Here is a 27,911-nt window from a genome sequence, read left to right as displayed (position 1 = left end):
ATGACATTTTCAGGCATAGACTATGCAAATTTTATTTAGTGATGAGTCCTAACACTCTTTGAAGAATATCGCATCATTTATGTAGATACTAATTACTTTCGTAATTAATATCTACGATTCGATCCATGATATGTACGATCTGTTGATCTTTCGACATCTATCACCACCGAAATTTTCTCTTACGGATTTTGAAATAGCCCATAACAAAATGTGACGCTTATCGTCACTTAATTCAGAATCACAATAAAACATTCAAAATAGATTTATCGTAAATTGCAAAATAATTGATTAGATTTAAAATACTGTTAAAACTTCCATTAGTACATAGAACCTTAGCAAATACAAATAAATACTCTTGATTAAAGTTAAGAAATACGTGTCGAAAAGAGTTAATCAGAAGTCTATAGTCCAAGTTTGATCTCTTATGTGACCTTTCCAGAATTTAGTAATAGTTTTATCGAGCAAAAAGTTTAGTATAAAAGATCGAAAAAAGACAACGAACTAGAGAGAGTAGAACCAAGTCATTAGAGAGGTTCACCAATTTCCACTATGAACATCAGTATGGGTAAGTTCTCTCCATGCCAATTAGTTTATTTGTTACTAATCAAAGCCTTTTAATTAATTTAATTTGTTATTTAAATTTGTATTTGATTAAAGCATTATTTGTTTAAGTATTTTAAATAGTTAAAGTATGTAAATTAATTCTACAATATATGCATAAAATAAACGATCACTGGTTAAAATGAGTAGTAGTAGTTTGTGTCTTTAAACCACCGTAACAAAAATAACACATCACTTTTTTGTTGTTTTAAGTCTGACATGAGTAAAAATGATATGTACGATCTATCGATGCTACACCTGTTGATCTTTCGACATTTATCACCGCCGAAATTTTCTCTTACGAATTTTGAAAAAGCCCATATCAAAGTAACCTATAACTTTTTTTCCGTTTCAAGTCTGACATGAATAAAAATATTTTCTCTTTTTACTCTTCTAGGAAAAAGTAGATTTTCAAATTTTAATTTTACATTTTACACATTCTTTCCTATTAATTTTGAAAATTATTGGATGTAAGTAATAAAACAAAACCCAAGAAGTTTAAGCATAATTTTTTTTAAACATCAAATAGTTTCTATCCCATAGAATACTAATTTTAAATTTAATTTTTTGCAGCTTCAAAAAATGATGTATCGATCAAAAAAAAAATAGTCATTCAAAAAAAAAAAGTTATTTTGTCAACAAACTTACCATTTAAATGAAGTTCATAATTTGTTCTTTTTTAGGGTAAAAGGAGTGAAGAATCTTCGGGTCGTCGATGGTTCTATTATTCCATATGAGGTATCTGGCAACACAAACGCTCCTATCATCATGATTGGTGAAAAAGCTTCGGACATGATCAAACTAGACAATCTGGATAGAAACAAATGCTAAAATACGTCTATCATGTCACTCGAATTGCTTTCTTTATTGTAGACTATTGAAACAAGTGTTATTTATTTCGTTCTGTTATAAAAAAAAAAAAATTTTAAATTAAAAATGGTTCTTAAAAAATGTCTCTTCTTTTTTTCTCTAAAATTTAAGAAAGTAATATTAATATAGAATCTGGATTGGGAACAATAGAATCTGGAACTAAATCTGTGAAACCGGGTCTGAATTAATACATTTTGGAATTTTTTCATCTGAATAGTTTTTAATTTATAAATCCTATTAATCGAAAAAGAATTATTGCAGCAATTGTCAGTATTGCTGTGTATATATTTTCTAGTATCATTAGTAACTTAGTATATTTTATAGTATCATTATTAATTGAATTTAGAAAAAATAATTCATCTAACAAGGAAAATGTTAGAAACTTTCCAATAGATGTCTATTTTATTATGTCACATTACATTACGTCTATTATATTAACACTCCTTTCAAAAGTATTGCTTGAATTTCTCCAATTCAATAACTTTTTTATTCTTAGTTAAATTCACCAGTTCAGGATATTTAAGCTTTAGAAAGATGCGTCCCACTTTAGCTACTTCTTTTAGTGTTATAAAATACTAATAGGTTACTAAAGGTTACATATTAAAATTTTTATTTATTTATGTTCTCTTTTGTAGTTTCCGTAGTTATTAATATAATTTAATTAAAAATAAATGAATAAAATAAATCATTCAAACTAATGTGAAACCAATGTAAAGAGATTATTAAATTTATTAAAATTTTTTGTTAATTGAAACTAAGATTTATTTATTTTAGTTTAGTTTAAATTTCTAGATTTAATGATTGCTCAAAGCTGAAATTATTTTTTATTACAGTAAAAAATTAAATTATTTAATTTATAAGTTTAAAGTTATAATTTTAATTTTTAAAGTATATTGTAAGTTATTGAAATAAAATAATTAAGTTTAAAATTTAGCCCACGGAAAAAAAAAAGTTAGAATCTATGAAACTTTAAAACTTTTGCTTTCTTCCATTTTTCATTTCGCAAAACACATAAATACTGAATTTCGGTTCTTAGTGACTTTGACGTTAATATCTACACATAAAAAAATTAATTAACAGGATCGTAAAGAAAATGTTTTTAAACTCACCGACTCACTTCATTTTTTTTTCCTTTTTTGCCACAATTAAAAAGTTATTAAATCTTTAGAAAAAAATAGGCGCTGCTTATACAGTTGTTTTATTTTTTTATTTATTTCATCATGCTATTTCGTATAGTTTCATATTTTTAACACAAACGTATCCAATATCAAATTCAAATATGATTATATGAAGTTATTCAATCACTTACATTGGAGTTTAATTTTTGTATTATTGATTTTGCATAGATGGCGACACCTTATGTTTTTAAGTCAGATTATCTTTGTTTTCAGAGTATAAAATAAACTACAGATTCTGTTGCCATCTAGTGTTATTTATCTAAATCATTAGAATGAAATCCTTTCACGAACGATGAGTACAGAGAAAATATTGAGTAGTAAAAATTTTTAACTTAGTTAATTCAGTTTGGCCTGCATGCATCGCAGATGCGAGAGCAAAAAATTTCAAAGCCGAGAAAAAAAAGAAAATTGCAAAAAGATAAAATAGTAATATAAACTTCATTAAAATAAAAGTAAATGCATTAAAATAAGAACAATAAAACATTAAAAAGATATGTAAATTAGTCTCTGGACGTCAAATGCATCATATCTTTTGCCTCCCAATATCGATTGCGAAGTTTTATTTTTTTATTTTTGGGTTTTAAAATAATATAAAATGTCAATATTTTTTTTTTTTAAAAAAATAAACAAGAGCATTTGGATGATTCATTTTATTTCAATAAGTTTTCCATCGTTTATTATTTGAAAGAATGAAACTGAGTCATTTTCAAATTTTCGATTTCTAAATTAAAGTCACATAATTTTTCTTTTTTTTAATTTTTTAATTAAGTGTGGATGTACTTTTGGCATATATGCAGTCTTAGATCAATAAATCATTAAATCACCTTTCCAAATCACAATTTCCCGTTAATTTAAAAATTATTATAAAATATCATTAAAAGTACTTAAAATTATTATAAATATTTTTTATTTTGCTTCAAAAATTTGAAAAGTTTCGTCAAATTTAAATGCAATAAAAAAATAAAATAAAAAAAACTGAAGAATTTTCAGTTTGATGTAAGAATGACACTAAAAAAACTACATTATCTTAGGAACACTTCATACGTTGCCATTGATTATGTGTAAAAAAATATATAAATGTATTGCCTAGTATATGAAGTAGATTTATTTATTATTTTCGTTCCTTATTTATTTATTTAAAAAAAGAAGGAAGGAAAAAGAAACTTGCTGATTTCCCTTTAATAAAATAGTACGAAGACGCTAAATTATTCATCAAACGATAATAAATTTCTACATAATGAAAATATTTATTTGTTTACTTCCTAACTTTCAGACGATTATTCATTTTTATTGATTCAAGCCGAAAAGAATGTTTTTTCTTAAGTGTGAGTATGCTCTGTTTTTGTATTTTAAGGTTATAAAAATTTCCGATTCAATAAGTATCTTCACTAAAAAGTATCACTTCATTAATTAATTAAAAAATTAGAAAATAAAATAAAAATAAATCATATTTTGCAAATTGCTACTCCTTTATCTCTAATCAACAGTAAGTGCATTCAGTATATTCGTTTAAATTTTAGAACGGTAGAAACTCAGCACGTAAAAATATAACTAATTATTATCTCTGTGTTTAAATTACCACTCGTTTAATCAACATTCTTAAAAGTAATTTCTTATTTTAAATGGGAAAAATCACCTTCAAAACATTCTTTACTAGTTCTCAAATGAGAAATATTTGAATAATTTAATGAATAAATCATACGAAGATTTTTCTCTTGTTTCAATTACTTAATGTTTCGTTTCTTGAAGGAAAACAATTATTTTGTTAAGTATGGTAGCTATTGGTAGATAATATTATAATTAACATTTTTCAAGAAAATTATGAAATGTGTTATTGTTTATTTGAATGGTAATATATTTTTCATGCACAATAATATGTCATTTTTTAGATCCGACTATGCCGAAATAACTAGAATAATAAATTTCGAATAAAATAATTTGCAGAAACATTCACTGCGAAAATTTTATATCAATTCGAAATGAACATTCGGCTTAAAAAAAAGCTATGACCATAAAAGTTGGTCAATTTTTGCGCGCATTTGATGTCATGTACAGGGACATTGCTTATATCTGTATATTATCTTCATCAAAGGCATCAAAAATTTGTTTCATACAAATAGAAAAATAAACTTTTGGAGCTAATCACGGTACTTTTTAGTTAGCTGTGCGCAAGCAAAAAATCGCCAACAATGTAGACCTTTATCAGCTTTTTATTTTTTATTTTTTTATTACATTTGTTTCTTTAAACACATCAAAATTAAATAAAAATAATTTATTCAAATGAAAAAAAAATTTCTAAAAAAATTTGAATTATTGTGTGCCCGGCTTACCTTAAAGCACCCTAATCGCAAATAAGGATATCAAAAATTAATTCACTTATTATGAAAAAAATGAGAATGATATTATACTCTACCCTTAGCGCATTTATTAATATTGGCGTGTTTTTTGGGAAGCGTCTCTGAGAGTAATTTAACGTAGACACTTCGCGTAACAAAATATGAAAGAAATACGAAAAATAAGTTTATAAAATTCATGAAATTCATAAATTAAAGTAATACAAAAAAAAACATAATAATAATAATAAATAAATAAATCACATACCTAATTTACAGGTGAATATTTGTTCTGTGGTTTGCACATTTTCGTCACTGCACTAAGAAATTTTTAAATGCGTCATCACGACTGTCATTTGAATAATATTCACTAAACGAAATTACGCAACTCAATTAAAAAAAGAAATGAAAGTAATATAATTAACATTAGAAAAAACTTTTCATCTCCAAGGGTTTAGATTCAAACGCGATCAACTCATATATAGTATAAATATTTCTTAATATAATTACTTTACCAGGCAAAAAACAATTAATGCTTTAATGTTTTAATTGGTTGCTTATTAAAAATAGGGTACAGAAAAGTAGGTATTCATAGTTACTAGAAATAAAATGTTCCAAGCAATTTTTGTCCCAAATTTTTAAATAATGTTTTTAAAAAAAAAATATTCAAAAATTTTACTGATTAATCCAAGGGGCGTTAAAGATTTAAACTCAAAATTTTAAATCCTTTCAAAAAGTTGCAGATCAAATATAAAAAAGATATTATGTTATAAAATTTCATAAAACTTTAACTAACCTTTAAAAAAAATTCATTTTTATTTAATAAAATTCTAGTTGTAGGTTAATTTCAAGATCTTTTTCAGTAGATACAAAAATAATTTTATTTATTTATTTTAATAATTTTATTGTTACCTTTGCTTATAGTTACTTCAAAAAGAAATACCTCAGAAACTAGTTCACAGATGGCGCTGCGTGAAGCGTCTCTAACAACGGTTGCCATGGCTGCTGTCCGGAATCATCAGAGGAGGGAGAAAGATGTTGATGGTGAAGATCGGGAGTAGTGTCGTATCTTTATTGTTTTATTCACCGGCAATTTATAAGGAATAATTGGATATACACTATAAATCTTCGCATCATCTATAAGGTAAGCTTTGATTCCCCGTAGCATTTTCACTCCATCGATCTCAGTGAATTAATTTTCCGCAATTTCGCTTCCAGCTTCCGTAACATCGTACCCCCCTCAGAGTTGTATAATGCCGTTAGGGGACGGAAAGCCGTGCGAATAATCCGGAAATTAAAACAGTGTTACCTAGATTTTCAAAAATGCATACAGTTATGCACAGAAAATAATTTTGAATTACTGTGCTTTGTAAAATGCAATATTGTTCAGCAGTAAAACACAATATTTATAACAACATTATGTCAAAAATATAATTGAATCAATAATTTCTGATCTTGAAATTTATGCAGGAATGTTGTTGTTTCTTTGTTTTTGCTTTTTTTTCTTCAGAAAAGTCAGTATTATTTCATGAAATGTCTTAAAGTATAGTAATTTAATCAACTTTTATAGCCATGAAAATCCTTAAATTTGAAAAGTTTTAAATATAATATAGAGGAAATTTTTATGTAAAATTTATTTCACGTTTTGTTTTTATGTTGGAATGGTTATTGAAACTAATTGAATTATGGTTATTGAAACTAATTGAAGACTGATGTTAATTACATAAATTATGTTAATTATAAAATTTTACTCTGCATGAATTGTTTTTAAATTGAATCAAGTATTTTAATACATAATTTAATAATAAGTATAATGTGAGTTAATAAAAAATCGAACGGTGGCACGTAAAACATAAACTTAAACTTTGTGTAGATTTCTGCGCTGCTTCCAAAACTCATTTTAGAATTTTATTTCTATCGAATCTGATCAAGAAACTTTTATCTGCAACAATATAATCTTTGATAGAGAAGATAAAAAGAGCTTGGGTACTTTTAAAATCAATTTTGAGAAAAATTCATAAAAAATACTCTCTTTGAAAATAAAATTTTAAAATTAAAAATTCTTATCTTTTAGTTTTACAATGCAAACAACTTCCTAAACCAGTTATTGCCTGACGTTTAAATTTTTTTTTACGCTTAGTTGCGAAATTTTTATTTTTATAACTTTACTAAACCATTTATGATTGTGAAACAAATGTGATATTTCATATTATATATCTAGGTGTTGCAAAGAATGGCGTGATTATTTTATCGTCTTATATGTCTTATATAACCCATCACAATAAATAATTTTTGTTTGAAAAGAAAAAAATAGCTAAGCAAAGTTCCTTAACCTCGGGACACAGAATTTTTATTATACATATTTTTCATACTTTTTTTCATTATTTTGTATTAATATGGATCAAAATATTTTAAAAATATTATATTTAACATTTTAAAAATTTATAGAATAGAAATACAGCATGAAACAGCGGTGTCTTTTTCTGCATTAAAGATAAAACCCTTCAAAAACGGCTCACTTTAAAACAATACCTTTTCAAATCTGCATCTATTTGCAGTTATTTAGATCTAAAGGAAATAGTTATTCATCACTGAAATTTTTTTAATTTACAAAATCAGTTATTCATAAATTTTTGAAAATCAGAATTTTTCATAATTTTGCATTATATATTTTAGATCAAATATAATTCTGTTAAACTAACAGATGCTTTAGTAATCATTGGACTGTTTCTTATAATTAAAAAATTAAAATACAGAAATATACTGTTGATAGTAATTAGAGCGTCAAAAAAATGTACAAAAGCGACACCGGTGTCTCAACTACGTCAAAAGGTTAACAACCATAATAAAGTTTCTTAACAACAGTATAACAGAGAAACAACTTATATAATAATTGGTAAAATTATTTTTTTTTTCTTCATGTAAAACAAAATTTTCTTCAGTAGAAAAAAAAAATGATAGTGTTTTTAGTGAAGGGTAATTTCTGGAATTTCTATTTCAGTAGCCATTAAGCTTTCATTGTGTTATTGTTATTATTATTACTATTATTCAATTATGCAAACTGCTTTAGGAGATATTGTTGCTTGTTCTTTGCTGTCAGACACCGAAATTATTTGAAATATAAAATATACTATTGATGAGAGTGGAAACTGATAAGTTCTTTTCATCTGCTCCTGCTCTTTAAATAATGATATTCTCTATAGAAATTTGTATGGTATAGTTTTGCATTCATAAATATTGTTCATCACGTGACCAATAGGAGTCTTAAAATCGTATACCATGACGAAATGGGACTATTTTTCCAGTCCACCTACACACAAAGATGAGAATAATCAATGAAGTTGTGTATCTTACCTGTTGTGATCTTTAATTTGCAATAAAAAAACACCATCTATTAAACAGCATCAACTGTCTAAAAGTTTGCTATTTCTATGTAATTATTTGCAAGCAATTACAAATATCTGCAACAATTATCTTGCTGTTAATCCGTCGATAATATTCGAAAATCGGCGAATAATAATATAGAATATTCAAATGGAAAGTTAGCAAATCTAGCTGGCTTTGAAATGTATAAATACACGTCATCTATTGATGATGACTTCGTATTTTACTACTATTTGTTTTGATTTATCTATTTTGTGTCTGCAATGTGAGGTTATTTTCTTTTTGCGCTTTTTATATGTTACATTTAAAGGGATACCAAGTATTTATTTTTAAAATTAAATTCTTTTATTAATTCTAGTCGAAAGCACAAGTTGTTATAAATGGGCAATTTTGAGTCAAAGAAGAATTTGACCATCTGTTTTATGTATAAAATGTCATGTGATGAACCCTCGTGAATTTGAATGAGAAATTATTTCAAAGCCAGGTAAAAGCATCGTGATTAAATGAAATTAGTGGATAAATTGACTTTAAATTTAAGTTTTTGTATTTCATTTTCTTTTATCAAATAAATGAAACCGTAGAAAAGGTAACAATCACGAAAAAATACACCCGCATTTATATGTTCAAAATTTTTTCATCTCTGTTATTTATTTATTGTTCTGTTTTAAAATCTAAATAGCGCTGTTTGATTGCAATTACTTAATATTACAGACAATTTGCTAATTTTAATACTTCAATATTTAACGTTTACGCTGTATGAATGTTGCGAATATTATTTACAAGTAACGAATCACTGACCTTAACGATTCCGTTATTTTTATTATTTTTTTAAATGTGCATTAAATATATATTTCGCTATTTTTCTTCTTCTTGAGAGCCAGGAAAGAAAATACCTGAAACGCATTATTTCTCCGCAAGAACAATTCTGAAGCTTCATAATTACAACGGGGTGCAAGGTGTCGGGAAGTCACGTGACAGCAAGTTTTTTCTTTCTTTCTTTCCTTCTTTATTTTTTTTTCTCTCACGATTGTCAACATGCGCTACAAGCTAAGTTACTGAATTTTCCATGTGATCTTGAACAAGCTGCATATTTGTAAACAAAGATGTTGACAAGTGTCTTTTTTTCTTTTCGCATTAGTCACATTATAAATTTCCTTTATCGAATATTTTAACTTGCTGAATTCATCTTTTCGTCTAATAATTATCTCGTTTAATATTTATCTCGTCTAATATTTATCTTGTCAAACAATTATCTCGCCTAATAATAATAATTCGACCTATCTTATGCGTTTTATTCCAAATACCTCTCAACAACTATATATTTTTACTTAAAACTCGAAACACGCATTACACTTTATGAACTTAGTAGACAACTCTACAACTACTAACATTAAAATAAAATATAGTTTGAGATTTCATTAACTACAATTAAATATAATTTCATCAAGTGAATTTTTTTTTCCTCAATTTTTTTGTCTCTTAACAGTGTCGGAAAAACTACATTATTTTTGTAGTTTACTACAACCATTTTGTTACAAATGTAGTTAACTACAACCTTTTTTTTAAATGCAGTGTCTACAAACTACTTTGGAATTGTAGTAACTACTTCACTACTTTACGAAGACGAACTTGCATTAAATATAAGCGAATAATTAAGAAACATATATTCATGTTTACATGAGCCAGTTTGTTATTCCAAAAAAAAAAAATTTCGAATTTTTTTTCATTTAATCTTCAACTTTTTCTTCCTTTTTCAACAACGAATATTTAATTTATGAAACACGAAATAATTAAATACTTTAAATTTTTCAATTGTGTAATACTCTTTTATTTTCTCTAAAAAATTAAGTACATAGAATATACGTTCCCTTCCTTTTAAGTAACATCAATGTTTCACGAGTGTACATTCACATGTGAAAGTGTGACACTTAATCACTAATTATTTATTTTTCGTAATGGCTATTTGAAATATTAGTTATAAGTAATTTTAAATATGTAATTCCTGTTTACACTCAACTGCAGCCATAGGGTTATTTTCATTGCATCCATTGACGGACCCTCGAAGATTTGTACCCATCAAATTCAAAAATTAATTGCATTAGAGCCGTTCTTTTTTACTAAACTATCGTTGAAAGTAGTTTCCAGGAATCGCTACAAACTACTCAAACCATCAAAACCATCAAATTCGAAAATTAATTGCGTTAGCGCCGCTCTTCTTTACTAAACTATCGTTGAAAGTAGTTTCCAGGAATCACTACACACTACTCAAACCATCAAAACCATCAAATTCGAAAATTAATTGCGTTAGAGCCACGCTTCTTTACTAAACTATCGTTAAAAGTAGTTTCCAGGAATCGCTACAAACTACTCAAACCATCAAAACCATCAAATTCGAAAATTAATTGCGTTAGCGCCGCTCTTCCTTACTAAACTATAGTTGAAATTAGTTTCCAGGAATCACTACACACTACTCAAACCATCAAAACCATCAAATTCGAAAATTAATTGCGTTAGAGCTGCGCTTCTTTACTAAACTATCGTTGAAAGTAGTTTCCAGGAATCACTACACACTACTCAAACCATCAAATTCGAAAATTAATTGCGTTAGAGCCGCACTCCTTTACTAAACTATCGTTGAAAGTAGTTTCCAGGAATTGCTACAAACTTCTCAAACCATCAAATTCGAAAATTAATTGTGTTGGAGCCGCTCTTCTTTACTAAACTATCGTTGAAAGTAGTTTCCAGGAATCACTACACACTACTCAAACCATCAAATTCGAAAATTAATTGCGTTAGAGCCACGCTTCTTTACCTAACTATCGTTAAAAGTAGTTTCCAGGAATCACTACAAACTACTGTTTTTTTTGTATTGAACTATTCACTACACTACCTTTTTAAAAAAAGTAGCTCTCCTACACTACAAACTACGAAAAAAAAAGTAGCGACTACAGTAGTTTCACTACTTATAGTGCGCTATTTCCTACCTCTGTCTATTACCGAAGGTTTGACCTTTAATTCACTATAATTAATTAATTACTGTTATAATTTCATCTGGAAATAATTCTCTTCGTCTAAGCATTTTCAATTCGTTAGTACATATCCAAACTATATGTCAAAAACTAACTCATCACCTTTGAAATATAATTAAAATTGTTTTTGCCTCCGGGCTGCTTTAATTTTAGATCTTGGAGTCACTTTAAGTTTAATAAGCCCTCTAATTTAATTTAGCAATTCTAAAGCGAAATACGTAAGTTAAACTTAAGTTCTAGCACTTTCATGAAATGCTAAAGACTTCTTTAACAAAACATTAGTGTGTTCAAGTGGGGTTTTTTCTTTTTTTTATGATGGAAAATATTTAGACAAAAAATAACGAACATTTAAGTATCCTAAATGGTATTAAACTTATGAATATTTTCTCTTTTTAAATAACTTGTGATCATATTTAAAGTACGTTATAAAGTCAATATTTTATAATTATTTAGAACTGTTGTTTATTTACCATACAAATGGCCAACTAACGCAGTTTATACCACTTGCATATTCCATAAATTAGTTTTATCAAAATATTATAAAATAAATGAAAGCTATACTTTCTTAGCCAAATGAGTTTTCAGTTTCTCTAAGTGTGTCATTTATATATTTATTTATCATTAGGCGGAAGGTTCGAAACGTGTATGTATAAAATTGAAAGTAGAATTTGATAAAAATATTTATTCAGGTTTCGAAACAGCTTTTAACCTCATGGTATCTTTTGAATGGGCTTTATTATTTTTTCGTTTGAACAGGAGTTAAGTAGTCAGGTAGTAGGAGTTAGCGTATCGAAAAATATTTGATTTGAACTCATTATCTATTTCTATGTTTTACGTGGCACCAAAATTGTGGGTAATTCCCTTTCTAACTAAATAACATTTAAGTAATTTACAAATGCGTAGGGCAATTATTATTTTATCTTTCTTAAATATGTTAATACACTGATAATACTACACTAAAAAAATAGACGATAATAAGCACTAAAAATACTAGTTTTGTTTTTGATTCGAAACTTAATGCAACTAGAAAATAAGACTTCGTAATTTTTTTTTCTTCCAGGAAATTTTTTAAAATAAATGCGCATATTTATTGCTAAAAATTTTTTGTTATGTTATATTTTTGAAGTCAAATAGTAATACTAGATTGGGCAAACATTTAAAATATTTTGAGATTAACGAGGAGTGATTGGTTGGAGCTTTTAGAGAAATTTAGTATTATTTATCTAGATATTTTTCGAATTTTTTTTAAAATTTATTATTGTAAGTTTCTGGCATCCTATAAGATATATTATTTTCTTTAAACTTTTGAATGAATTCAGATTCTCACGCAAAAATGTTGTGCCCGGCTAATGTTCTTGACGTTTTCACAATTCTTGGGTGTTCACACAATTTTATGCGATTAAGCTAAAGATCCAGCAAAATGCACTTCAAGTCTATTTTAAGTCTATATTTTATTTTATATTGAAATGAAGTATGACTAAAATGCCATACAATACAATAAGTTCGCGGAGGCGGCTTATTAGTTTTAGTGTGATTAGTAAGTAGCCATTCAATCAATTTCATTTTTTTTTTTTTTTAATATCTGTATTGATTATTTTTATCTACACATTCAGATATGAGCTTAACTTTTTTTCCGTATGACTCCCTTTTTTTCGGGTTTTATTGAGAAAAATGAATGTGTGATATGAGTATGAATATCTGAAAAATGAATATCCAATTGAGAAAAATGAATGTGGGTTTAAAAATATCACTTGGAAAAAATTTTACACCAACAAAGCCTAAATTAAATATATAAAGTAAAATATTTTACGTGCAAATAAAGGTTGATTTCAAAGTGATGAGTTGTGAGGTTTATGTATAAAATGGGAAAAAAAATACAATTATCCTTAAAAAAATTAAACAATTCAAATTATCAAGTATTAATGAAATTGTTCCCATGCAACGCACATTTTTAGATAATTTTAATCTCCAAGAAATTAATAAGCATTATTTTAGTTGTTAAATTTCTTCTTTATTTATTTTTTATTTTATCTTCATTTTTTAACTTTTCTACCAGTTCACGGAAGTAGTTATGATTACTTGTTGAAATAAATTAACTCTCTAGTTTCGTATATAAGAGAAAAAAGGGTTAAAAATTTATTACGGGTGAAAAATTAAAGAAAGAACTTATATACTTCGCTTAAACTATATGAAACTGTGTTTTTATAACGTTTTAAGAGTAAACATTTAATTATATTCTACTAATTAGAAATAATAAATCAAGTAAATGAACCAAAAAGGATTTGAATAGGATCGTTGCAAACAAGAGGGGAAAAAAGACCACTACATTTCGTTGTTTCGTTGCTACCTTTCAGTCTCGGCCAAAATATTATTTTATTTTCTCAGAGAAACTTATGATAACCGTCTTTTACTTGATAGGAGAAACAAAAATTAATAAAATACCGTTTTGCAATAATCATTTTTAATGGGGTAATTTTTTGGTCAAAATTAATAATAACCTCCTCTTTTGGTCAAAGTCAGAAATATCGCAAATTATTCACTTTAATCGGTTTTTGTTAATGATCACCAATAAAGTTTGGTTAATCGGTCAAAACTAATAATAACCGCTTCTTTAGGTCAAAGGGAGAAATAAAAACGGGAAAAAATGTCAGAAATATCGCAAATTATTCACTTTAATCGGTTTTTGTTAATGATCACCAATAAAGTTTGGTTAATCGGTCAAAATTAATAATAACCGCTTCTTTAGGTTAAAGTGAGAAATAAAAACGGGAAAAAATGTCAGAAATATCGCAAATTATTCAGTTTAATCGGTTTTTGTTAATGATCACCAATAAAGTTTGGTTAATCGGTCAAAATTAATAATAACCGCTTCTTTAGTTTAAAGTGAGAAATAAAAACGGGAAAAAATGTCAGAAATATCGCAAATTATTCAGTTTAATCGGTTTTTGTCAATGATCACCAATAAAGTTTGGTTAATCGGTCAAAATTAATAATAACCGCTTCTTTGGGTCAAAGGGAGAAATAAAAACGGGAAAAAATGACACTGACCAAACTTTATTTGTTATTATTAATAATAACTGGTTAATGTGAATAAATTTGCTTAAATTATTCACTTCAACTGGCTAGTTTGGTTTTTATTAATATTAACCGGTTAGTATTAATAATAACCGTTTATTCACATTGTCCGTAACATATTGACTAAATCATTGTTAATTATAAGTACAACTTTTGGGATGTTCTAATTGAATAACTTTTAGTTTTGCTGCAACAATCTGTTTATTAGCAATAATTAAAACTGAGCTGTCAGGGATATAATTAAAATTATAATAAAATTAATACTTAGTTATTATTAAAATGTTTTTTATTTCGTTGGAATATTTTATTTGATTTCTATAATAACTAAAATGAAAAAAATAAGCTAATAAATAAGTAAATAAAATTGATGAAAAATTAAAAATGTAGTTATTTTTTCTTTCGTTGCCCGAAGTACTGTGCGAAACTACAGATTTAAAAAATGTTTTTGAAATAAACCTTGGTTTAAATTGTCTTGTAAACAATGGAAATATATTTCTGCCCCTGTAAAATGAAGGAAGGAGCGGAGTGACTAAATTACGAAGGTCATTTTTACAATGTAGATCGAACTTTTAGTCGTACTGTTTTTGAATTAATTAGTAAAAATTGCTGATAAATTTATTTATGCGTTTGTTTTGAATATACGTAAATAAAAATTTTAAAAGAACAGCATGGTGCGAAAATGTGGGAAGTTTTTTTTTCTCAAGCTTATTACTATTATTTTTTTCCCATGACGCCAAATATGACCATTCACAAGTTAAGAAGACTTTGAACAAAATAAAGGAGAATTTTGTTTAAACATAACGTTGTGAATTCCAGTTAGTGCTCGTAGAACCGAGTAGTGTAATCGTCTCAGAAATAAAGGTAAGAGTTAATGTCATTCAATTGATTTTCATTTTTGAATTGAGTGATAAATAATTAAAATTTATTAAAGATGTAAAATTCATTACTATACAATTAAATTACTCTTGAAATGATTTTAATTGATTTGACTAATAATCCCTATAATTAGTTTTAGATGTTTCTAAATTGCGTTATTTTAATAATTGGAAGGTGTAAATAATTTATGTAATGAGAATGGACTATAAAATTTTCTTTGTTTGGAATTTCTGAATCTACGCTTTTAATTTATTGTTTTTAATGATTTGAAATAAAACGGCATTTACTTTAAAGGGCTGTAATTTTGTGCTACTTGGACCAAGCACTTTTCTTTTAGTTTAATTAATGACTTTTTTGAAAATCATTATACTTATAGGATCAACATACGTAATTTAAACATATATTTAAAATCATTATTCGTGGGGGGGAGCATTCGCCTTTCAGTGAGGTGAACCGGGTTCGATTTCTGGTCGATACGAATTCCGAATCCGGCTGGCTCCAACCACAGAGCTGACGTAAAATATCCTCAATAGTAGTCAGATCACGGTTTAGAGTTTCCTTGCCATCAGGCTAACCGTGGGAGATTTCAGTGATTTTCCTCTTCATGTAAAGCAAATGCTGGTGAATATCATCAAAAAGTACTCCACAAAGGCAAATTTTCCCTAATACTTGATTCAGGGGTCCCCTTGTCTTCTGGATTGGGTTCAAGATTGCAAGATTACGGCGCTGAACATTGGTAGTTGTAAACCCGAAAATTGGGTTGGCTTGTCAACAACGGTTATAAAATAAAATATTTATGTTCGACCTATTATAATTGGGTGAAAAAATCTTTTGAAGGTCCTCTAATTGTACCAATTTCTTCCAGGAAAGTGAAGCCCCGAATAAGCGTTTTATTGGTTTTTGGGGAAAAATTGGATAAAATTATTAAAAAAAAAGTAAAATTATTCTGTATAAACCATTTATTTAATTACAGTTATATAATTAAAAATGAAAATTAGTCATTAGGAATGCACCTTATTTACAAATTCAATCTAGTTTCACATATTTAAATGCGAAAGCGATTTCATTTACCAACAATTCAATTTTTAAAAATAATTTTTGAAAATTAGCTACAGATTTCGTGGAAAAAAGGAGATGCTTTTTAAGATGCGCTGTGCAAAAGTATTGCTGAACACTATTTCGCCAAACCAGGTGATTTTGTTACGAGAACATGAAAACTTTTTTTTCTATCCTTCACTTAGCAGCGTAGGTAAAAAGACAGCTGTTAGGGCGGAAACAGGTGGCCTATGGTATGGGGTGAACAGGCGAATCTGGCACGCGACTCTGTGATTCTCAACCAGATTGTCTTTCTACCTGTGCCAATAATTCATCTTAATAATTTAAAATTTTTCACGAAATAAATCAACTAGTAATGATTCAAAATTGAAATTTTAAAAATTACTTCTTAAATAAGTGATTTCAATTAGCAAAATACTTACAAAGAAAACTTTCAAAATAAATAAATAAATTTTTATCATAATATGATCTTATATGTTAAATCGGTAGGAAAATGAAACAAGCGAATTATAAACATCATAAAAAGAGTTTTAAAAAAAACCTATTACCTGCTACTAGTTTTGAGTAAATGCATTTTTTTTCTTGCTCAAAATTTATTGTTGTTTACAAGTTTTATTACAAGGAAACAATACCTTATAGAGTTTGATGCTTAGTGAAAAATCAACCTTTATTATTTTATTAATTGAAGGTTTTTTTTCTCTCATTTATTTCAAACTAATGGAAATGTTTCAATTAAAAAAAGAGCAATAAATGTTTTTTTTTAAATTAAAATCATATTAATATTTTTACATGTATAATTACAATTCAATAATGTAATACTATTTTCCAACAATAATAACGTATAATTAAAGAATTTTAGAATCATTATTTGCATGCTTTTTTATTTATTATTATTATTATTTTTTGGGAAATTTAAATTTAAGAAAAACAAATCGTTTTAATTATTTATTTCATAAATAATGAAAATATATTAAGTATTAATGCATTTTTAAACCTCAAGCTCTTAAAAATATTTTTTGTATAATTTCTGAAAATAATTTAATTTTCTTTGGTTATTACCATTATATTACCATTATTTTTTTTAATTGCTTAAAAAAAACTAAGCTATTAAATAATTTTATTACAGATTTTTGAACTATTATACTATTGTTTTATGAAAATTAGTAGGTTTAATAAAAAGTGCATTTTGCAACTGTTTATCGGTTTGTCCTGACCATTTCGAATCCTCTTATCTTCTCAACTTTCTTTTTTTTTTCTTTTTTAAAAATTCGAACAATTTACGAACAAGAAATTATACCAATTTAGTTCAGAAAGGAAATTCAATTTTTAAGGACTGCAGAATTTAAAATAGAGTAATGAATACCGAGAAGACATACTAGGAATTAAACGTAGGTTTTGGCGCACGGTTTTTAACTGTTTTCTGTATGTCTAGCAACATCATTAGAATAACGATCGCTCATAATGGAAATTTTCAACCCCTGCTTTCATGAGTCATTCTAAGTTATAAACTCCATTAGAAAGCGGTGAAAAGCTAACTCATTTTTACGAGTACTAACATTATTTATGTAGTATTTTAAGCTCACGCCTTTTAGTCACTGTGACTGAAGATCAGATGACTTTTCGGCGACATTTTTTTTGCTGATGTAAGTATTTTCTCACATCCCTTACTCCCTCTTAAAATGATGGGGGCAAAAAAAGATAAAAAACTCAGAGGAAAGATATTTCGCCTGACGTTGCCTTTTTTTGAACGAAATTTCATTTCTGTAAGACTAACCGCTCCGCCAAATTGAATTGAGGGGGAGGAAGTTTCGGTTATGATTTTCATCAGTTGAAAACCAATTTTACAATTCAAAAATCAAATTTCGGGTAATACTGGTCTCTTTATGACCAGTAGTCTATTCTATGAGTCAGCAGTTTGAATTTTACACATTTTTTTCTTATTTTCTATTACCAAACGAAAATTTAAACTTAAAATGTTTTTTAGGCAGTGTAGATTGGTTAAAATAAAACTCACGATTTATTCTATTTTCGAAAAAATTTTAACCTTTTTCTCCAAAACATTAGATGAAGTTTATGAAATACTGAAATTGATTATAATGAATGTTTATTTTATATATGGTATATTGAATATAGTATTTTTCAAATAACCTGTGAGTTAAAAACAAGCTTTTTTTTTTATAATGATGTGATCACTTATAGATTTTGTAGAATAATGATACAGATACTAAATTTATACATCCTCTTACTGCATTAGTCATATTAGTTAGCAGAAAAAGTCTCGTTGGCGTTGAGTTTATGTTAAAGATGATAGGCCCAAAATTATGTTAATTGCATTGAATTTAAATCCAAATTTTAATCAAACGTCTCAGCATGGAAAATACATCTGACCTCATTTAGGGAGACAAACGATGCAAAATCTATTAAGTAAGAACTCAGAGGAATTAATGTTGCAGCAACCGTATTGCAATTAATGTTAATTATGAAATTTATATACACATTGTCTCTAAAGATTGCCTGGTTTACTGTAAGAAGAAAATGAGTCCTCCAAATCAAAGATTTTATAATGTATTCATTCGTAAAATATTATTTAATTAGCATTTATTCTAAATAAACAATAACCTTCCGAAATAAAATTTTTCAGATTTTTATTTTATTGACATTTTAATTTCAATTATTTATTTTTAATTTTGATGAAACTAAAATGCTCTTTGAGCTCATTTGGTCTTTGTAGTTTTGAATATTCTCCGTGAACTCAGATAGCTAAGTACAGAAGTTGAATCAAGAAAATTTTAAACCAACCGAAGCTTAAATATTTTCTACTTCTATTCATTTTGAATGCGCAGGATTGGATGTAGCAAAGTGCCCCTAGACCAGGAATAATTTTTTTTTCTTCAGATTTTGCTTTTTTAAATTTAAATTTTTCAGATTTTGCATTTTTTATTTTTAAATATAATAAACCTCAATATTTAAAAAAAAAAAAAACAGGTGAATTTTTTTTAATCGTTTCTAAAAATAGTAAAAAAATTCAAACTAAACTATTGATATGTTTGTGCACAGAAGGGAGAGAAATTTTTTTAGACTAAAAACTAAACTTCAGTGCATTATCCAGTGATGCAATAAGGATGGTTATGTATACGTTACGGATAGTACGTTTTTTTTTTTCTTTTTTTGAATTTCTAACAGCGCCTATATTTACCAACAACTCAAACGCAGCATTACTGTATTACATAACTAGTTGCTTTCATTTACAGTTAAATGCAAAAATTATGCTATTTTTCTATTGAGTGAAAAATATCATAATACCATACAATAAAAGGAAATGAGGGAAAATGTGATAATTTGTGAATGGTCATCCTGGATGTGATAATTTTAAGAAGTCATGCATAGAATTGGCAGGGATTTAATACTCACTAATCGCTTATCCGAGGAACGGAAGAATTTCGCTTTTCAAATAAAGAAACATATTTGTTGGTTTCGCAATGATGTTTTGCGTGTTATTCGTATTTCCCGGATAAATTATGTCCCAAGGTTGCTTTAATGAAACAATTTTTTTCTCCTAAGATGTCAAAAAACCTTGTAAATTGGAATTTAAAAAGTGAATCAAATAAAGAAAATTTTTAAAAAGCAAAATTGTTTCTTATGATTTGATTTAGTATATCCAACTATGTACAAAATTTATAATTGCTTTTACGTAATTGAGTTTTACTAGTTACAAAATACAGCCAAACTTCTTTACCGTCAATTTGATACAGAAAATTTGTTCACGTTAAAAGTAGTTCACGTTAACAGTTCAGAAATTTTTCATGAAACTCAATCAATACGCATTTTCTGTTATTTAAATCTATTTGCGTTTTCCAAGCTTAAAGTTCTATTAAAAATTCTATTAGAGTTAATATACATACTATATACTCTAGATATCTCGAAAACCTAGTTATGTCAAAAATATTTTCCCTCTTATATCCATTTAATGGCAGTATGAATATCTATGTCGAAGGGTTTCTTCTTACTCTCTTAAAATGAACGAGTGAAAATCACTCAACTTGAGTGCTATTTAACTCTTTCATCCAGAAAAAACCGGCCTTCTCATCTTGAGTTAAAATCACTCAAGTGAAAGAGTTATATGGAAATAGCTCAATTTGAGTGAAAAAATTTCACTCAAACTTGAGTTATTTTCACTCGAGTTTGAGTGATTTTCAGTATTACCTGAGTGGATCGTTTTCACTCAAACTTGAGTGATTTTAACTCGTGTTTGAGCGATTTTCTGTATTTCAGTTTGTAAATTGCAGTCAAAATTTTTATTGTTAATATACAAAATGTTTTTATTTAGTGGTGCCATCTATCGTAAGAGATAGAAAATACTATAGTTTTTGTTTAAAAAAATTCCTTTGGAAAGAAAGCCTTAGATAGGAATTTTATTTATCATTACGTTTGTTGCATTTATGTATCGAATTAGATAAATTAGTACTTGTGAAAGTTTTCGCTGTGAGCATATCGACACTGTGTATCCTGGTGATTCGAACGCGCTTCTCCTCTGACGTGAGATTGACCGATTAACCCTCTCGGCTACAGTCCTGTGACAAGACGGCTACAAAGAACTAATTACTTTCATGAGCTGGGTCTTGTTGGCGAGGATAAAGTTTTTATTTGTTAAATCAAATAAGGTGAAGACAAAGTTAAAAAAAATTTTCAGAGTTAACAGTTTGAATAGCAGCATTTTATGGTTATCCAATTNGCAGTTTGAATTTTACACATTTTTTTCTTATTTTCTATTACCAAACGAAAATTTAAACTTAAAATGTTTTTTAGGCAGTGTAGATTGGTTAAAATAAAACTCACGATTTATTCTATTTTCGAAAAAATTTTAACCTTTTTCTCCAAAACATTAGATGAAGTTTATGAAATACTGAAATTGATTATAATGAATGTTTATTTTATATATGGTATATTGAATATAGTATTTTTCAAATAACCTGTGAGTTAAAAACAAGCTTTTTTTTTTATAATGATGTGATCACTTATAGATTTTGTAGAATAATGATACAGATACTAAATTTATACATCCTCTTACTGCATTAGTCATATTAGTTAGCAGAAAAAGTCTCGTTGGCGTTGAGTTTATGTTAAAGATGATAGGCCCAAAATTATGTTAATTGCATTGAATTTAAATCCAAATTTTAATCAAACGTCTCAGCATGGAAAATACATCTGACCTCATTTAGGGAGACAAACGATGCAAAATCTATTAAGTAAGAACTCAGAGGAATTAATGTTGCAGCAACCGTATTGCAATTAATGTTAATTATGAAATTTATATACACATTGTCTCTAAAGATTGCCTGGTTTACTGTAAGAAGAAAATGAGTCCTCCAAATCAAAGATTTTATAATGTATTCATTCGTAAAATATTATTTAATTAGCATTTATTCTAAATAAACAATAACCTTCCGAAATAAAATTTTTCAGATTTTTATTTTATTGACATTTTAATTTTAATTATTTATATTTAATTTTGATGAAACTAAAATGCTCTTTAAGCTCATTTGGTCTATGTAGTTTTGAATATTCTCCGTGAACTCAGATAGCTAAGCACAGAAGCTAAATCAAGGAAATTCTAAACCAACCTAAGTTTAAATATTTTCTACTTCTATTTATTTTGAATGCGCTGGATTGGATGTAGCTAAGTGCCCCTAAACCAGGAATAATTTTTTTCTTCAGATTTAACTTTTTTAAATTCAGATTTTGTATTTTTTACTTCTAAATATATTAAACCGCAATATTTAAAAAAAAAACAAGTGAATTTTTTTTAACTATTTCCAAAAATAGTAAAAAAAATTCAGACTAAACTATGATATGTTTGTGCACAGAAGGGAGAGAAATGTTTTTTAGACTAAAAACTAAATTTCAGTGCATTATCCAATGATGCAATTGCTCGTACCTTATACTAAGGATGGTTATGTATACGTTATGGATAGTACGTTTTATTTTGAATTTCTAACAGCGCCTATATTTACCAACAACTCAAACGTAGCATTACTGTATTACATAGCTAGTTGCTTTCATTTACAGTTAGATGCGAAAATTATGCTATTTTTCTATTGAGTGAAAAATATCATAATAGCATGTAATAAAAGGAAATGAGGGAAAATGTGATAATTTGTGAATGGTCATCCTGGATGTGATAATTTTAAGAAGTCATGCATAGAGTTGGCAGGGATTTAATGCTCACTAATCGCTTATCCGAGGAACGGAAAAATTTCGCTTTTCAAATAAAGAAACATATTAGTTGGTTTCGCAATGATGTTTTGCGTGCTATTCGTATTTCCCGGATAAATTATGTCCCAAGGTTGTTCTGATGAAACAATTTTTTTCTCTTAAGATGTCAAAAAACCTTGTAAATCGGAAAAGTAAATTTTCAAAAGGCAAAATTGTTTCTTATGATTTAGTATATACAAAATTATAAACGATTAGTATATACGATTTAGTATATACAAAATTATAAACTATATACAAAATTTATAAATTCTTTTACGTAATTGAGTTTTACTAGTTATAAAACGCAGCTAAACCTCGTTACCGTCAATTTGAAGGGAGACAAAAAATTTGTTCACATTAAAAGTAATTCACGTTAACAGTTCATAAATTTTCCATGAAACTCAATCAATACGCATTTTCTATTGTTTATATCTATTTGCGTTTTCTAAGAATAAAGTTCTTTTATAAATTTGTAAGTTAACATATACAATATACTCTAGATATCTCAAAAACCTAGTTATGTCAAAAATATTTTCCCTCCTATATCCATTTAATATCAATATGAATTTCTATGTCGAAGGGTTTCTTCTCAAAACCTTTCGATGTGAAAAATATTTCGGAATAGAAAATGAATTTTTTCGGAAAAATCACAATGTATGTTTGTTGTAAACCAAAACCATAATAAATTATTATTGTTGTATTTAGACTTATGGTCAACTATCATCACATACATATATTTAATTGCAGTTATTCTTACGTTTCATGACTCTACTTTTAAAAGTAATATTTTAGAATATACTTTTTTTTTACTTTTTAGGTTACTTGTTATCTCGAAAACTCGAAATTTTTTTTTATCGTCCTTTCAACTTTGGGATATCGATAGTACACTGTATTTCTATTCAATAAAAGTTTTTATTTTGCACTTTACATTAAATTAATAACTTCTTTACATATTCTTATAATAAATATAAATAATTAATTCAAAGTAAAATAAAGTTATAAAGTTATAAACTTATAAGAAAAGAAAAAGTGTATAGTTCAGAAGAAATCCAAAAAGTGTATTTACTTTCTCTGCTTTATATATTTTTTTTATTCTGTAAAAGAAGCAAATAAAAAATCATTGAAAAGAAACTAACAAATAGGAGTAAACTGATTGCAGAATCTGAGATTGAAGTATTGAACTATTGCAGAAATTAGAGAGAATTATTAGCAAATTAATCGGCAATAGCTCGCTGTTTTGTTTCTTATTCGCACCTGCTTTCCAGAAGTCTTCTAACTTAAAAACTGTAACTAAAAATTGATTCGAATTTTCATTTTACTTTACAAGAGAACTAACAGTTTTAATTGCCTCGTAAGCATCTATCATAGGAACAAAACAGTTGATTTTCAACTGTTCTTCATTTTTATCCCGTAATCTGAAGAATCTACATCGGCTAATTCATTTCACGAATTTTTTATTTCCCCAACAATATTACTTCCCCAACAATTTTTTATTTCCCCAACAATTATTTCAAAGTCTTTAAAAAGTCAAAATATCATCATCATCCTTTGAAAAGTAGTCTTTGAACAAATTCTCAAAATTACTCAATTGATTCTGGAAACAGAATCAATTGAGCAACTAATTGTGCATTTGGGCATCACGAACAGGATTAGACCCATACAGAACAAAAGATTAATTAATTTAATTTCTCAGAAGAAAAAAAAGCGCTCTCACCAAAATCATTACTAAAGCTCTGCCGAAGCGCTTTGGTAATGATTTTAGTTAAATGAACAGTAAAATGTGGTTTTATATTCTATGATAAAATTAATTAAGTGTGGTAAAATTTGGTATATTTATCATGATACATTACGGATCGTATAAAAACCATTTGTTCGATTAAATTAAATTTTTTGTTCAGTTTTTTTCCTAGATGTGTTGCAATAAGAATTATAATTGAGAAAACCATAATTTACGGTCAACGCTACCATAAGACAGGAAAAATAATTTTTAAAAACTCAAAATAGGGTTTAAATACTGTACATTTCGACTGTATAAACCAGAATTAGTTTTTTTTTACCAGAAATGTTATTACCATACAGTTAGGTAATTTTAACACAAATATTCTCTCCGTGTACATAAAAGGAATATTTTATTAGTTTCCACTAATTACATACCAATATTTACAAGCATCTTTTTTTTATTTGTAATAATGTATCGAGTATTATATCTTTTCTTAAATCAAACCTTCAGAAAGTAGAACAGTAGTGAATAGTTTACCAAAACGAAGTTCAACAAAAATAGACAAGCTATTGTTTCTATTATGAGAAAACAATTAAACTACTTTTTCCACAGATGTTTCGATCCCAATCTATATTTCTGTTAGGTAAGAAGCAAGAATTGGAGCAAACTGTTCCGTCTGTACTACAAACAGTTACAAGAAGAACAAATCAGGCAATTTAAAAATTAGAATTGTCAAGGAAAAGGAGTGAAAACGTTAATTTACTATTAGAATTATTTTAAAACATTGATCTTATCTAGTTGTTTGAACTTAAGCAAAATCTCGATCTCGGGCAGAGCCCATCTTCACAACAAGCGAATGAGGAAGGATTGCGCGGTAAACGAATGTATGCAATGTAAACATTTTCTGGCCTAGGGTGTTATGAAATAACTTGGGGATGGAGATAAAGAAGCCGCGAAATGTTTACTATAAACAGAGGAGGAAAATAAGGAAGGTGCTTATTTATACAAACACCTAAAATATATGTAGTTAAAATGATTAAACTGCAATCTTAAAGCTATTCTATGTCTATTAACGCATGAATGAATAAATTGTTCGCTTGATTGAATTCATAATTCGTGACATTCTAAAGTTTTGCAATAATATTTACCTGAACGCTTGTTCATTCAATTATAACGCGGTTACTCTACTAATTAAAAAAGGTTAATTTCCTGCATAATAAACACTGAAATAACAGATTATGTTTCAAACTGTTGATTATCTTTTCACAAGTAATATTTACGGTTAATTATTGTTAATTAAATAGATGTAAATGTCAAATTTTTAACAATTCAGTCTTTTCGCAAATATGAGTTTTTCATGACTTGTAAATAAATTACTGTTGTTGTTGCTGTTGACGTAGGCCATTAATGCAAGGAAAGCGCTTGTTCTTGTTTTCCAGTGATGACCAAAGATTCGACTTCTGCAACACCCATGCGTCACACCCGTTCATAGGACAGATCCATTCATACAAACATTTATTCATCCACAAACCGTAATATTGACCTGAATTAGAGAATGATCAATATCCAATTCAGTACCCCCATAGGAATTTTTTTGTTATGAAAACATGAAGGACTTTGTAACCCGACGTGTACAGTCACCATTCTCTACTACACGGGCCTGCTGCACGGGTCTTCGGCCTGCTGGATTCAAACTTCAATTACCATGAACGTAAGCCCAGTGCCTTTCAAACTAGGCTATCCCGGTCCCCATAAATTACTAATGGTACATTTTAATGATTTTACATTGTAAATTAATTTACTGCTTACCGATGATTAGCCAGTTTATTTTTCCTTTATTTACATTGCCTACGAACTTTATTCCTCATTATCCAAATTTATTTTGTAGTATTGTAGTCTATAAGTAGTTTTTAATATTTTACTATATAATATACTGTTACTATAATATACTATTACTATACTATACTATAATAGTTATTTGCTCCACAGTTTATTTTGTATCATTTGGAACTATAGCAGTTGATAGCTCTATTGCTTTTTTTGTAGTAAATTACTTTATGATTTACTAATATTTTTATTGTACTATAGATTATTTCGTAATAGCAATTGCTTTATATAGTAGTAATTTGCACAACAGTTTAAAAAATATGGAAAAAAAAAGACATAAAAAGCAATACATCCGAAATGTTCTGTATTTGCTATTATTATTCATTTTAAACTACTTCAAAATAAAGTATTGCACAGATGATATTATTTCATAAAAGTGGAATCAACTATAATTTTAAATTGTAAAATATATTGTTTAAAATAATTATTTATATAGAAAAAAATATTTAAAATGTATTATTTATAAATATATTATTTATTATATTTTAAATTATATCATTTATAAAGAAATATCATATATCGATAAATATTTTTATTTAAGGCGTTAGAATATGAATGAATAATTTTTTATTCTTTTATGCCCAGTATTCCATCTTTTGTTCTAAAAAAAGAAACCGTTTTATCCCTATGGTTACCGTTACCATAGCTACGATTCAAGAGATATCTCTTGATAGTCTTTTGCTCTCTCTGGGTCGATCAACAATAACTACTTTCTAAGCCTGAGGGGCGGAAAAGTATTTCAAACCCCCTCCTCCAGTTTTGTGGGGATACACCCCAAACCAAGTGGGGGAGTTAACTGTTAATGTAAATACGGAAGGGGTGTAGGCCCTGATAAAATGCTTTCACTCTCGTCGTAAGCCCACGTGATTTTGCGAAATTAAGTTGGAAGTAGTGGGTGACGCTATCCTGGCCCAGTTTGTCTCCAATTCACTAAGTTACACGGAAATTATTGAAGATGAAAACATGTATAAATCAATGCGTGATGTGTTTTTTGAACCCGAAATCGGGTTTATTGTGTGAAATTTTCGTTTTGTCCAAGTCGACACCCAATGCATAGGAAGTTGTGTCATATGATTATGACGGAAATAGAAAAGGCGATGGTTATTAGTGAAAACCACTCTATGGTAATTTTATTTGCCTATTTCGTCATTACATTAATTTGTGTAGGTGCATTTTGAATAACGTGAGTACAACGAAGGTATTTAAATTTGAAGAAATTTGGGAATTTAATAAAAAGTTTTATAATTTTGTGTAGTGAAAAAAATCTCTATTTCCCGCTTTTGAAAGGTATACTGAAAAAATACATGCGTATCAATTGTTTTTGTTATGTTGTATTTCTAGTTATTACAAGCATCATGCAAACACAAAACTTGTTTTATTCATAAGCATTAACATTAAGACGTGACTTATCGTTTTACTGGCATGATGAAACCGAATGTGATTATGAATCGAAGTGTTGTGCAAATCCTGTTAATTTTTCTTACAATTAATCCAGCCTATTAATGTTTTTTCAACCGCTATTTTGCAGCTATCCACGTCTTTAAGTATTGAGAAATAATTTTTAAAAAATGCAACGTTTATTTTTAAAAAACCTACTTGCTAATTGCTAATTAACGCAATACTAAAGATACATCGCGATGCCTAAATCTTA

At 27.5% G+C, this 27,911-nt stretch overlaps 2 protein-coding genes across 3 annotated transcripts in view; both read left to right on the top strand.

The window, feature by feature from the left end:
- Positions 1-1,563, top strand: part of LOC107438240 (L-sorbose 1-dehydrogenase) — a 31,086-nt gene extending 29,523 nt beyond the window's left edge. The window contains exon 11 of the mRNA XM_016050468.3: positions 1,284-1,563. Coding sequence (XP_015905954.2) covers positions 1,284-1,431 — 148 coding nt within the window. The 3' untranslated portion in view covers positions 1,432-1,563. The remainder of the gene's footprint in view (positions 1-1,283) is intronic.
- A 4,410-nt stretch (positions 1,564-5,973) lies between these two features.
- LOC107438242 (growth arrest-specific protein 2) overlaps positions 5,974-27,911 on the top strand; it is a 187,550-nt gene continuing 165,612 nt past the window's right edge. For both annotated transcript variants that reach the window (XM_071179981.1, XM_071179984.1), the window contains exon 1: positions 5,974-6,125. The gene's annotated coding sequence lies outside the window, so the exon portion shown is untranslated. The remainder of the gene's footprint in view (positions 6,126-27,911) is intronic.

The sequence above is a fragment of the Parasteatoda tepidariorum genome, chromosome 4 (genome assembly GCF_043381705.1).
Source record: "Parasteatoda tepidariorum isolate YZ-2023 chromosome 4, CAS_Ptep_4.0, whole genome shotgun sequence".
In the NCBI taxonomy this organism is placed as follows: domain Eukaryota; kingdom Metazoa; phylum Arthropoda; class Arachnida; order Araneae; family Theridiidae; genus Parasteatoda; species Parasteatoda tepidariorum.
This window is presented reverse-complemented; position numbering and strand designations above follow the sequence as displayed.